This window comes from Curcuma longa, chromosome 20 (genome assembly GCF_044706935.1).
Source record: "Curcuma longa cultivar G26 ecotype Majalengka, Jawa Barat chromosome 20, ITB_CL_G26_1.1, whole genome shotgun sequence".
NCBI lineage: Eukaryota > Viridiplantae > Streptophyta > Magnoliopsida > Zingiberales > Zingiberaceae > Curcuma > Curcuma longa.
The window spans coordinates 9,862,384-9,877,630 of NC_133880.1; the positions used below are offsets into that span (position 1 = coordinate 9,862,384).

The following is a 15,247-nucleotide window of genomic DNA, read 5'->3' on the forward strand; positions in this document are numbered from 1 at the left end:
GTGTCTACTGATGGTGTCCACACAGTTCAATTAAAGATATACGCAATCTTAGAATGGCCTTAGCCAAAAACCTCACACGATGTGAGAAGTTTCCATGGATTGGCTTCTTTTTACCGCCGGTTCATCAGAAATTTTAACACTCTGATGGCTCTCATCACCGAATGTCTCAAGGGATGTGATTTCAAGTGGTCTGAAGAAACAAAGGTTAGCTTTCAACTGGTCAAGCAGAAAATGACCAAGGCACCAATTCTGACACTTTCTGATTTTGACAAAGTATTCGAGGTCAATTATAATGCATCCGACATTGGTATAGGGGGTGTTCTAAATCAGTCTGGGCGTCCAGTTGCTTTCTTTAATGAGAAGTTGTCCGAGTCCCAGAAGAATTATTCTACCTACAACTTGGAGTTTTATACCAATGTTCAGTCCTTGAAGTATTGGGGACACTACTTAGTACAGAAGGAGTTCATTATATTTACTAATCACAAAGTCTTGAAGTACATCAATGGTCAACACAAGCTGAGTAGGCGACATGTCAAGTGGATGGCTTATTTGCAGGTTCATTTTTACACAAGACAGCAAGCAAGGAGCCTGAACCATGTCGCAGATGTCCTGAGTCGTTGCTCTTCATTACTTATCACCGTGAGTACCAAAGTTGCAGACTTTAAGGCTTTCGCTGACATATACACAACTGCCTTCATTTGGAAGGATCTTCTAGGATGTACATAATGGTCACTGCCAATGGTCTAAGCAGATTCTCACCAATGCAAGATTATACACTCCCTTGTTCCTGAAGCTCCTTGATTTGACGTCAGCATAGATTTTGTATTGTTTACCCCGCATCCAACGAACCTCGGATTCTATTCAAATTATGGTTGATACGTTTTCTACGATGGCACATTTTGTAATTGGTAGGAAGACTATGGATGTTGTCTGAATTGCTTATCTTTACTTCAAGGAGATCGTGCATTTACATAACGTTCCTCGATCCATGACTTCAAATCGTGATACCAAGTTCATCAATCATTTCTGAAAGAGCTTACAAGGGAAACTAGGAACACATTTGAACTTTAGCATTACCTCAAGTAGAATTTATCTATAATAGATCAACAAACAGATGGTCAGACTGAGGTGGTGAATTGGAGTTTGGGTAATCTTCTGAGGTATCTAACAGAAGCTAACCCGAAGAAGTGGAATTTAATGTTACCTCAAGTAGAATTTGTCTATAACATATCAACAAACAAGACCACGGATTTGAGTCCTTTTAATAGATTTGACCCTTGCCCCACATATAGGACGATTCAATCCTAAAGCAGATGAGATGGCATATCATCTTTGGAACATTCATGAGCAAATGAAACTGGCTATTCATGAGCAATACCAAGTACAAGACTCAAGTTGACAGTCATTGTGTGTTTTTTGATGTTGGTGATTATGTTGAGGTTGTATTGACTCGTGATTGTTTCCTTGTTGACAAGTATAATAAACTTAAAGATCGAAAAATTAGACTGTGTGAGATACTACAGAAGATCAATGACAATGCATATAAGTTGCGCCTTCCTAATCACTTGAAGATTTCTGATGTCTTTAATATGAAGCACTTGAATCCTTGTTCAGTGGATGCTGATGATACTTCTATGAACTCGAGGACGAGTTCTTTTCAACTCGAAGCAATTGATGCAGCTAAAGCAAAAGAAGTCGAACTTCAACGAGTTATAACTTTTGACTCGAGTATTAGAACAAGATACGGTAAATTTCTAATCGAAGCTCTTTCAGAGATCTATATTCGTTAAGAGGTTTACCCGTAACTGATCATTTTCAAACCCATTAGACATCATTTAGTATCTTTTCAGAGGCTCCAAACATATTTTTTACTATTTGTAGTAATTTTCTATTTGTAGAATTTGAGAGTATTTTTGACTTTTGTAAATTAGGATTTTGTTTATACGCATGTTTAGTTGTTTCTGGAGCACTTTTGATTATTGAATAAAATTTCCTTTTTCGACAAAAAACCTAGAGACAGCAATGGTTTCTCTTTGTTTGTCAATTTCTCTTCTTATTTTCTCCACAATCTCTCTCTCCCTTCAGTCTGCAGGATAATCGTTATTCTACCTAATGTCACCTTGTCATCTATGATTCATTTTGTATGGAGGGATCGAAATAGAAGTTTCTTTGATGAGGGATAGTTAGACATTGAGAGGATCTTCAAGTGTGTACAACTTCATGTATATTGGTCATTGGGTATTTACTCTGATCTGATGCTTCGTCAGACGAGAGTAGACCCTAAAGATCGATTTTGTACTCTTAACTCGTGCTATAAAATTTTAATTATCCAAAAAAAAAGGAAATAAAGCCTATGAGTTTGCATTTGGCTAGTCAAAACACTCTTCATCCTTGAAATCTAGAAACAATTAATACCGAGAGGATTCCAAATACCCAGGATAGATGCTTACTACAAAAGTAATTACCGATTAGAACACGTGCAAGCCTCTACGCGAATACTTTTGCATGTATTCCCCTATGTTCCAAGTCTTCCTAACTACTTAGGAGTAGTACACTAATCATTTCAGGCTACTCCTCAACGGCATTGGTTCCTTTGACAAAATGTGTCAAGATTTTAAAGTCAACTTTGTAGGGAGTAATTGAAAAAAGCCCAAAGTGAAGATTCAAATGGCACTCTGATAAAGGCACAATGAACCATAGCTATAAAACCCATATAAAAAATTAAACCAATTAAGTTCTAAGTAACTAGTTCAATGTTCTAACTAGTGGGCCAATTGATTGAATCACATGTCGACCTAGACATTGACTACACCAAGTTCATTGGTTGGACCAACCTAGATCCATAAGTTAAATAAGAAATGTATTGATTTTGTCAATAAATATTAATTCAGGTATCACATTTTTGGTATTCAAGTCATATGACAAATTGACATGATTTTCACCAAGGCTGATCAGACCCATATTTTACCCTTTTTTGGGCATCCAATCTATGAACTAACCGGCCTAGAGAGATATCAGGTTCTATTTTTCCAAATCCAACCATCAATTGGATCAAATTTTTATAACTATGCAATGGGCCATTGTTTAAATTCGTGAAGTGATTCATTGAAGTAGTTAGGCAAGTCAATCACTCTAAGCCTATTATATCAATGATAACTTTTAAATCATATTACCATTATAAAAATCCTCTAAGCGACTACATCGAAATGAAATAGAAGGCAAGCTAATTCGCCACTGCCAACAATCTATTTATAGTGAGGCGGTCAAGCTAAAGCCACATAAAACAAAAGAGCAGAGGCACCCAATTGCCGAGAAGCTCCTGAGGGAGCTTAACAGCAGCCTACCAGTGAATAGGTGGCCCAATGTGATTAATCCCTTTTGGTAAAACCTATGAGGACATCACATTCGGGAGTAACAGCTTGTAGATGCTCTGGTTGAGACCCAAACTAGGTGAAGGCTCTTTTATCCTTTTTGGCTCGTTTGCTTGTGTTATTTCCAGTATACGTTGGTTTCATTATCCTGTTTACCATTTGTCAATACATGTAAAACATGCTCTTCTTTATCATGTTCCCCATTTATGTTGAGACATCTTTTAAGTATCTTGATTATTTTGATATTGCATGTTTACTGTTGTCATTTATATTGTTGAGGATGATGCATATTCTGTAGCATGTTTTATGCTAATAATGATGCATGTTTTGAGATTTCTACTATTACAATGTTGCTAGAATTAACATGTCATATACGGAACATTACCTTAACATGTAATCTTTAGCATATTTGTTCAAGTAGTGCACAAAACTAGTTCAAGTTTGTTGGGGCTGGTTACATGCAGCTTGGACTCATCTGATAGCTTCTAGCCTAGTGATTAGAGTGCTCTTTGGGCATTGATGACTATGGCTCATGACAAACTAGGGTACCATGTGACTTAAGTATAATGCAGGGCATTTGATGGTTAGAGCCTCGTGTGCCTAACTGAGATTCACATGAGATCAAGGATAGGGGGGTGTGTGGAGGTTATTGTATTTGTTAATACTTAAACTTATGACCACAGGATCTTGAAGATAGTGTGAACTATGATGGTTAAGTATTGCCTAACAGAAGAAGACTGCATAATTGGAGATGTTACAGTTAAGCAACAGTTAAGTTTATTAACTATGAGAGACCCTAAAATTCCACCCAACTTCATATGCCAAGCATGCATCCATAAATATAGGGGAATATAAAGATACAAGACGGAGAGTTTTATACTTATCTGGCAATTGATAGAGGGGGAGATGATGCATTGCAGTCACCTTTATTCATTTGTTATTATTTTTATTCTTTGATCCCTAATAGGAGACTCTCCTACCAATATTACACTATTACAGACATTCTTTACCTTATTCTCATCCCCAAATTAGCTGAAGGTAAGCCGTTCTGCGACCTAGTATTAATATTGATCTGAGAAACTCACTACTATCGGAATTGGAGTTTTGCAAGTCACTTTCAACTTTTCAATGGTTTGCTTCGCATTTGCTATTGACTTTGATATGATTCTACAGTTTTGTACATTATGATTCTAGGTTTATTGTGTTTGTGAGACACTCATCTGATAATAAAGCTATTTGAACATGTATTGTGAGTGCTATCCAGCTTTAAGAAGAAGGGCTCACGATAGAATTGTGCACAGTCAAGAATAAGTCACTTGGGGAAAGACAACTAATCTCATAGATAAATTGAATAACATAACAAACCAAAGAAAGAACATTCAAATGGTGCTAAGAAATGTTGGCACATGTTAATACAAATAAAGTAAATTAGAGAACCAGGAAGAATGAACCTAAATGTATCCTTTTGCAGCACATATGTGACAAAATAATATTTTCACAATTAATCAATACCCACATGGCAAAAATGCCTTTAAGAATGTTGTGAAATCTGTCGCATAATAAATTATCTGCTAATAACTATAACAGGAAGCAAGGCACTACTCAATAATTGATTATAAGGAAAATTATGGAACACGACAACTGAGATAACAAGATCAAAATGGACTAAAATGGTCTGATTAAACCTAACTTCAACTGGATATAAAAGCACGGAAAATTACCAATCCAGCAGACATGATATCACGTAGCTTTCCTGGCTTCACGTTTGTCACCAGCACTACTCTTCGGTTCTGAATTGTCAATTTGAGGTATAAATACAATAAATTGGAAAAAAAAAATAAGACCTGCACTGGAGAATTAAAAATTATTTTCCATTGAGATTCACTTACTACTAGGTCTTCCGGGCTGTAAAATTTTGCAAGACCACTAACTACTTGACGCAAGTTACCATCTCCCAAATCAATCTCCTCCACCAACAAACTGTAATAGGGTTAAATTTTATCAAGTATTCAACACTAGAAACTTCAATAACAAAACTACCTATCGGCTGAAGGGTGCTTTGATGCCTTTCGAATGATAGCAATTTGTATGTTCAGAATACTTATATTGGATTCTGCATCCTTCTCAGCTGTCTCCTTCTCTAGTGTTTTCTTTTTCTTCTCATTTGCCCCACTATCTTTTCCTGAAGGTCCATTAGCTTTATTATCACCAGAATTCTTTTTCTTTGCAATTTCCTTAAGTCCAAGCAGATGATGACCAAGTTCAGGCTCGAATTTTACAGGGGAAAAATAAATGCAAACTAGAACAGAAAATGAAACAATCAAAAGAAATTCATGTTCATTAGGTACTAAAATATGTCAGTCACCTAACGTTAGACATTGTAGTAACTAAAATAATTAACACTAAAGGAAAAATATATAGCTATAAGATTAAAAAAAAATCAAGGTTAGTCAGGAATAGTGTAAATAAAAATATCAAAGAGCAGTAGTACAGCAATGTAGATGCCAACCACGAGGAAAGATTGGAAACAAAGCCAGAAACCTCATCTTTGAGGATTGTAGCCCTAGAACAAATTAAAAGGACCAACTAATGTGAGCAAATCAACGGCAAGGTAAAGTATACTTACAATAGGTATGAATTCTGGCTTGTCAACCATGATTTTTGCAAATACACCACCAAAATCTTCCTTGTCCTGCATATACAGAAATGGAATATGATGTTGAAAAACACAGCTCCAGACTAATTATTAGTTAACTTGGAAATATTACAGATCACTTATTATTGACCAAACAAAATAACTAAGTAAAGACAATTCCATCTAATATTCTTGTGAAATATTCGTGTGGTATCATATGTAAAGACAATTCCATCTAATCTACACAACCAATTTCAGCCATTAGAAGCTATCAAAGTTTAGATAAATGGTGACTAGAATGACAACTTCTAGCTAGGACATGTAAGGTTTGTTGGAATGTACCAAATGGGAGGGGGAAAAAAAAGAAAAGACACCGAATAAGCAAGATCAGATACAAGTTAGTTACCTCATACTCAAAAAGTGTTCAAGTTCACAATTGAAAAATCCAGCTCAAAATTCATCTGGTCATAACTATGTAGCACGGATACTCTGTGCAATTTTTTTTTTGAAGTATCGGATACCGATACGGATATACGATACGGATACGATACGCCGATACGCGTGTCGGATACGCGAAAAATGGTATCGTTGACTTTCTGTAGATTTGACTAATCGGATACGCCTTGGATACGAGAGGGATACGCCTTGGACACGGGAAGGATACGTTTTTCCGATACGTTTGGTTGAAATTGCAAAAAATTAAAACTTTTGGAGGCTAAATCGAAAACATTAAACTTTGGAGGGTTAATTTAGAAATGTTAAAAACTTAATAACTCATTAAATCTTTTATTTTCCCTTAACCCTAGCCCCACCTCACGCGCAGTCTCTCCCTCACGCGCCCCACCTCACGCGCAGTCTCTCCCTCACATGTCGGCGACAGTCTCTCCCTCACGCGTCTCTTCCTGCTTCTTGGCTTCTTCTTCCTTCTTCATCACATGACTTCACCTCTGTCTCCATCAAAAGCTCGCCGCCTCACCGTCTCGCTGCAGCAGCCACTCGCCAAGCGCCACAGCCCGACCTCTTCACTCGCCGTCACAGTGCCGCCCAAGCTCCATAGCCCGCAAGTATATTATCAACATTCATTCTTTCTATTTTTCGTTCTATTTTTCTTTCTTCTTTCTATTTTTCTTTTCCTTTTCCTCTACGATTTTGTTCCATATTCTGTGAATTTACTGCTTGTTCATGCTTGTTCATGCCCTTTTGTGAATTTACTACTCGCCACAGCCCCTTAATGTTTTTCCTGTTTTCTGGAAACTGGAAACTGGAAATTTACTATTTGTGTTAATTTTTAATATTACACACACATCGTATCCTAGCTGTATCGTATCTTATAATTTCAAAATTTGTCGTATCGCCGTATCCGTATCGTATTTGATACGATACCCGTATCCGTATCCATGCAACTTAGATGACCGAAGTATTAAATATTGTGGCGTGCAATTATTGAAATGAATTCATCATAATCCGATATAACTTAACTACTAGATGGAACACTTTTTTTTACTAAACAAGCATCTTAATCTGTTGGATCTGAGCTGTGGGCAAGATATAGGAACAACATGATGGCCCATGTACATATATTAAAAAGGTAACAATACAATTTAGAAAATTAACTATGAGCAGGATAAAATAAGATTTTGGTAAAGAGAAAACACTATTTAATAACTTCTATTCAAAAATCATCCAAAAAATTCAATATCTGTTATGTGATAAATAAATAAATAAGCAATTGACAAAAAAATCTTCAAAATTTTAATAAGATTACTTGTTACTAAGCTAGTAATGCAGCACAAGAATAACAGAAACAGATCTCCATAAAATAACTGTAATCATGACGAGAAGGAAACAAAACATCAACCTATTGAGCTCAATAAGGTCAATTTCATATATGTGATAGAATAACCAACGATACTCTGCAATTCTTAGCATATTACTAGATGTGTTACAAGCTTTGTATAAGCAACTTGGACAATTGTCAGATTACGAAGAGATTATAAAAGTTTGCATTTAAGCATTCTAATAATGTGAACAATATTATGTAAGTACAAATACTTTTGAAGCCATGTGCATTAAGCAGTAAAAGGTCACTATCCGTTATATTGACAATGTTAACACTTAACAGTATGCATTAATATGAATGAATCAAATGAAATCAACTTTATACAACAGGTTAGCACTCGTTAGTGCACATAAAATATGTAGTGTGTAAATTGCCAATCAGATTACATCTATAATGTTCAGAAACATAGAGCACAAAAAATGGCATGCTATCTCAAATTAGTACCTGAATATAGTCCATCCACCTAATCACATTAGGGAATTTTTGCACAGCCGTGTTATCAAGATGACTCTAACAAAAAATATTCCCAAATAAGTAGAATGAAAGAAGAATATTAGAATGAGATAAGTTTTTGCATTCTTCAAGCTTAACGAGTCTGAGAACTCAAAAAGCAACAGAAAAATGGTTATGTACTTGTATGTAACAAATAAAGTAAGAAGGATAATGTTTATAAGAGTAATATATCTGATGGCATTAAATATCATCAATTAGATGGTATACAAACATGAATATTGTTTTTTGCTACACATGGCAAGTGTAGCTATCTTGATGAGCAAGTAGTGGAGTTGACTTCAAGCAGTAGTAAACTAGTATTGTTTTGGTTAAACTACTGGTATAGAAAGAGTGTATTGCTATGTATGTTGTCACTTTCAAATAGTGGTGTTGAGGGATAGAGTGATGGGTTGTCAAGTATATATTTCAAACAAGTCTCTCTTTTATCTCTTTAAAAAAGATTTGTGTTCTTGCCCCCAATCCCAAAAAACTCAAGAATACTGAGGTTCATTTCTAATTAGTTCCAGATGTCCTGCACTCATGATGTCTAGCTAGGTCTGGAAAGAGTAGCGGAAGGGCGATATATGGAGCATTGCAATCCAGTGCAAACAGTTTGTCTAGACTATGAAAAGTAGCTTGTTAACTAAAAACAAACCAACTTTGTTGCAGGAGCATAGGCAGCAATGATCCACCTACACACAAGATAATTATAAGAAAGACACTAATGTGCATATAATTAAAATAAAACTAGTATTGCTCTTCGGTGTGTCACAATGATAACAATAGCACAAGTGTTTTTCTTTACCCTGGCAGTGTGTCGCAACAATATGTAAACAAAACCAAGAAAAAAACACTTCTAGTAGACTTTACGTAATACATACCACACAAGAATGAACTGCTGAAAACACAACTATGTCAGCTTCTGATGGTTTAAGTCCATTGCCTAATAAAACAGACTTGAGGTTCAGATCCTCATTCAGATGTTCAAGTGCTGGAAGGCATGCATCACCATCATTGGGAAAGCTACTTGCAAATGTAACCCACTTCATTATCTAAATCAAAATTTAAAAAAAATGATGATAAAATTAGTGGAAATGAAACGAAGATAGTTTACAGAACAACTAAGTTCTATCTTCACCTCCTGCTCATTTGACAAAGGAACCTGATGGTCTGATAAATGCAAAATGTTTGAGAATAGGCTTGTAATATCAGAGCTTTCAATACTTCCACTAGAGTACTTGTTCTGTAAAATTAGAATAATATTAGCTCTCATATCCTACCTATCAGAATTGCATGTACGCTATATCATTCCTACAGAGATGTTCCACAATAATAAACTGTTGAACAAAACTTTCAACTTCTATTATTAAGATCTTTTTTTTTCCTATTGACATACAAGATATAGACCGGTAGACATCATTTTCCTTTTTAGCCTCTTAGAAAAGAACATACAACAAGCGGAACTTAAATTTTCCAAAGATGTAAATAAACACATTAGAAAACCCTTCCAGTCTGTAAGAATATAATGAAAAGTTGCATGAAGATCAAGTGTCAGCTATGCCAGTAAAATAAGTCATTACTACAATATCAAAATATACGATTATAAAAAAAGGAAATACACAAACATTTTCAAATTTTATGATAATCAAAACGAAAAACAAAACAATATGCGTCATTTTCAAATTCAGATAGTGGAATAAACTTAGATAATTAAGAAGAATTTTGTACTAAATGTGAACTGAAAGGCAACAAATTTCGTTATCATTCTACCAAATATCCAGCCTAGCCACACGCATATGCCAAAATAAAAAGTCTGAATGAGAGTGAAGCTTCGTTTTTCCTTAAGAGACAAATGAAGGGAAGCAAAAAAAAAAAAACCCTAGTGACGATGCAACTGTGAGATTACCGGATCGAGAGAGAGGCGCTTGAAGAGAGCAAAAGCCATAGCTTTGTTTCGATCTGAATAGATCCCGAAATCGTCCGAAACCTTCGACGCCGTTCCTGCCGCCATCGCTACTCTCGATCGCCGCAAGGGGTCTTCCCTTTTAGACTATAGCGAGCGAAGCGAGAAGCCTTGTGTTTCACAGGCGTGGTGGGTTTAACCTTTCGCATGGAAGGTTCGAACCGGAAAAACACACGGCACGGTGAACCGGCGAGCAAAACAGCTGGGGCGAAAACAAGCCGACCCGAATCAAATTTTATGATAATTTTAAAGTATTTGATAAGATCAATGCAAAAATCATGGATTCTATTTTTTAGAAAAAAATTAAAATTTTAAAATAATTATTTAAATTTAACTTAATTTTTTTATAAATCTAAACTTATTCAAATTTGACTTTAATTTGATTTAAATTTGAGTTTGATTTAAATTTAGTTCGATTAAATATTATCAAACTCATAATTCATTTTTATTTAAAATTTTTATATTTTAAATTTATTTGATTGATTATTGAGTTGGATAATATAAATTTATTTATTTATTTTAAATTTTTTTTTTATTTAACATGTTGATAAAAATTTTATTACTCAATATGATTTATAAATATTATTAATAAATGTTATTAATAAATATTGTTTCTGAATGTTATTCACGAATATTGTTCACAAACATTAACAAACTGAACACATATGTGTTCAAGTTTATTTGTTTAATTTAACAAATTATTCAAACTTATTTATTTAATTGATTTTATATGTATTTAATGAACATAAATAAGTTCTTACCAAGTCAAATATCAAAGTTATTCATTAATATTCAATTCATTTACATCACTAAAAACAACTGGTCCGGTTCATCTAGGCTGCAAGTACTAATAGCATCCACTCATTTCCTATACAATCGAATCACTTCGAGTTCCAATAAAGATCTATGTATGCCCCCTCCCCCCCTTACCATCGTCACTACTGTGCAATGGCAAGAAACTTCTACAAGTCATCTATTGGTTGATTCATAATTACGATGCATTGTAGATTAATTTCCTCCTATGAAAATCTTGAGACATTGATTGTGGAGCGATCATTCGTATCTCCAAATTTATCATAGTAGATAATGAAAAATTTTTATAGAATTGGATCAATCACTTTTATTAATAGATTTGAAAATTTAAATATATAGATTAACAAAATAAAAATAAAAATACGTGCATGGCTTAGAGGAGGTTTTAATTATGGATTATAATGGTTAATGGGTTATTTTAAATTTTAATATATGATGGGTAAAATATTTAAGGTTTAATGTAAAATATAATTAACTTTTTAAGGGGTTAAGAGGGATTTGGGTTGATTTAGATTGACCCTAAAGTTGATTGGGTTAGTTAATTAAATCCAGCTCCTTTAATAAATCTAGGTTAAATGGTTAATGATAGGTTTTATGTTAATGGTATTATAGGGCTATGAATCTTCACCGCAACCCGTAACCAATTAAGATACGCGAGGTCGGCCACTGTTCATTCCCCAATCGCGCGACGCCGCCACTGTGTCCTCGCTGACGCATGCATGCGCGTAACCTGCAGCTTGGTGCCGACGACGCCCCAGAGCCGGTCGCGACTCTTCGCCGGTCGACCAGAGACTGGGTTGTTGGCACTTGGATAGCTCCGGTGAGGTGGATGAAAGCAGGGGAGAGGCGACGACAATCGGTGAGAAGCGAAAACGATCGATAAGGGGTTGAGCTAGGTTTGTTTCGTAGGGATTCCTTGGATCTTTACAGAGCGATTTCTGAATTTGAATTTGGGTTTACAGAGCTATTTGGGATCGATCAGTGGAGATGTCGTCGAAGGAAGAAGGTGAGGTGAAAACAACCGAAATTGGCTTGATTTAGAACATATTAGAGGTAAGTTCTTATTGAGCTGTTGGATTTCCTGAAATGGATTCCTTATGATTTTCTGTTGGATCTTGATTGTTCTGTTCTTCCCACAGTTCAGTGAGGTGAGCTGATTTGGTTGAAGCTATCGGTGGGTGGCAGCAGCAAGGTGAGGAGGAATAATCGGTTTGGGGTTGATTGGGGTAAGCATCTGGTTAATTCTAGGCTGTCATTGTCCTTGATTAACAATGAATTTAGTGTATTTACTTGGATTTGGAAGTTTAGGTTAGAGGAGGTAAGGAGATGGTTATATTACTGTTGAATTAAGTTTCAGAGGTTCATTATGTGGAGATTGAGTTTTTTAACTTGCATGTTAATCCAATCAAAAGGGTTTCTTGTTGATTTCGTTTAATGTTGAAGAAACAATACCTTGTTAAGGATTAAATTGGTTGAATAATGGAAGGGTTGTTGACTATGGGGAAATTGTGGGAGTTAATTGTTGATAGACTAGTTGGATGTGTATGATTAGGTTTAGTTGATTAGTGGATGCATGTGGTTGGATCATTAATTGAATGGGAGGTTAATAATCCATTATTTTTGGATTGATCAATTAGTATGGGATGAAATTAATAAGGGGATTAGTTAGATTAAATTTTAGAATTTAGTTACTATATTTGATATAGTATCATAGTAATAAATGTTGTATGGTTGTATAATTGCAGGATCGTTGATTTGATTAGTCCTATTATACACAGAGATTATTTTCTAGGGGCTCGATTGTTGATAGACATCGAATTCAGGTGGGTACCCTATACTTGGTCAATACAGAATTTCTTTTCCAATGCATAAGTTGTTGTTATTATTCTGTTTATCCTGCTGATATCCATGATGTTTTAGTTAGTATCTAGTTGATACTTTTGAAAATCATTGCTTGATACCTGCTGTTGACCTTGTGATGATCTATTGATACCATATGATACTCATATTATCTGTATCATTCATTCTGTTGATATTCGTATGAGTCGTTGCTTGATACATGTTGTATAATCTTTATCTGATCTATCCAAGGTTAGAATAGTCTTAACTATGGTATCATTGACATATGTTGACCTCTATTGATTCCTATTGAGCATGCTAATTAACTGTAGTTATTACATGTTGGGATGATTATCATACATCCATCCTAGTTGTAGATGTTGATGACAACATTGTTGGCTGTTCTTGTTGTTGGCTCTTGCTTGACACCTTGTTGAGGTGGCTCATGAGTGAGAGGTTGCACTATAGTTGGGTGCAGCCAGGACTGGCTATATTGCCCTCCGTCTACACTACCACTCCCCACTTATTTTTAGTGGTCAGTTGTTGGAGTTATGCAGTATGTCCTGTTTAGCGCCTCAGTTCACTATCTTGAGGGAGTGACTGGGGGTGGTGAGTGCAGATAGTGACTTGCATTTAATTGCGTTGGTTGATGCATATTTCATGCATTCGTTGGTAGGTTATTACATAGTTTACTTTAATCATATGGTTGTGACTATTGCACTTGGTTGCTATGATTATTGCACTGCATGACATTTCATACATGATTACATGCTATGATTCCTATACCTGTTGCACAGTATGGTTCTTTCTTTATTGTATTAGTTGATATACCATGCATGATTACCTTAGTTCATATTACCTGCTGATATCTATTACCTGTTGATGATCATTTACTTCGTCTATACATGTTTACCCTAGCTGGTATATCCTTGTTATTCCTACTGATTATCTTTACATGCACTAATTTCTGTACCCATTGAGTATCTAATGCTCACTACCCAAACCCTGGGGTTACTTTGTTTTCTCCCCAGGTAGCAGATAGAATTACTTGGAGCTTGGAGATGTTGTTGGACTGTATCCATCTCACAGCAGTAAGACTGGTATATGTTGTTGTCTGGATTGTATTTGTGTTGTTACAGGACTGTAGTTGTGATGTTGGACTTGTAGTTGTGGTTGTGTGCTTTGTTCGGATTTTTGATGTTTCCGTTACGTAAAATTTTGGTTAAGTTGGTTAGTATACATGTGATAGTTGTTGTGTGGCCGTGTAGGCCTTATCTTGCATCTGTGTATATTTCTGTGATGTTTGTTGGACGTGTAGTCCATATTACGGCCGCATGTGGCTTGTATATCTGTATGTATTTAGGGAAAGGTCATTGTTACATGGGAGATGCTGCCGAAATTTTTCGGACGGCCTCCCAGGACGTAACAATTTAGTGGTATCAGAGTGGGTTAGGTTCATTCAGATTTGTCGTTGTATTTGAGTCGATTTTTCGATGTTCATCGGATTTATCGTTGTGTTTGTAGTCTTCGGGAGTTACAATCACATTGGTAGGTTTATCTAATACCAATTGTTTGGTATCAGAGCATATTAGGCTAAGCATTTAGTTTAGGGTTTTGGTCTTGTTTTCGAGTTTATCGTCTTGTTGGGTGCGTCAAATTTGGTTACTAGACCTATGTTGTGAGATGGACAGACAGCAGCACGAATTTTCCAAGTAGTTGTACATATTTCTAGTACGTTTATTTCTGTTCTAGGAATTTATAACAGTTGTACATTACCAGGTGTTATTATGGCCCCTGGAAATCGAGGACAAGGTCGACCGTCAAGACGACCTGTTGAGCCAGTAGAGCCGGAGATTTCCAAGCAAATTGCTGACAGTCCAGAGGTATTGTTACCTGATCTAGTACCAGTTACAGTTAGCAAAACTAGGGCTAAGATCCGGATTCTAGCACTGGCGAAATTCATAAAGGATCGGATGACTCTGTTCCATGGGAGATCTGACCCATGAATCACACGTTCTTGGTTGGAGAACGGGACTGATACTTTCACGTATATCACTTGCACTGAGGCAGAGCAGATTGAGTTAGCTGTATTCCACCTTCGTGATCAGGCTGTCACATGGAGGAAGACTCAGAGGACAGTACTCGGAAATCAGAGCTTATTGTGGTCAGCTTTCAGAAAGGCTTTTGAGAGGGAGTACTTTTCAGAGGCATTTTGTATAACTCAGCGTCAGGAATTTCTAAAGCTTAAGCAGGATGATCGTTCAGTTACTGAGTACCATACGGAGTTCATGAAA

General features: G+C 35.8%; 1 protein-coding gene across 1 annotated transcript in view; it reads right to left on the bottom strand.

The window, feature by feature from the left end:
• Positions 1-10,390, bottom strand: part of LOC141813524 (tRNA-aminoacylation cofactor ARC1) — a 30,470-nt gene extending 20,080 nt beyond the window's left edge. Inside the window, exons 1-8 of the mRNA XM_074701492.1 lie at positions 10,245-10,390; positions 9,477-9,581; positions 9,220-9,390; positions 8,291-8,356; positions 5,998-6,063; positions 5,412-5,605; positions 5,261-5,351; positions 5,093-5,161 (exon numbers count right to left, since the gene is read on the bottom strand). Of these exons, the coding sequence (XP_074557593.1) occupies positions 5,093-5,161; positions 5,261-5,351; positions 5,412-5,605; positions 5,998-6,063; positions 8,291-8,356; positions 9,220-9,390; positions 9,477-9,581; positions 10,245-10,349 (867 nt within the window). The 5' untranslated portion in view covers positions 10,350-10,390. The remainder of the gene's footprint in view (positions 1-5,092; positions 5,162-5,260; positions 5,352-5,411; positions 5,606-5,997; positions 6,064-8,290; positions 8,357-9,219; positions 9,391-9,476; positions 9,582-10,244) is intronic.
• Positions 10,391-15,247: the final 4,857 nt, after the last annotated feature.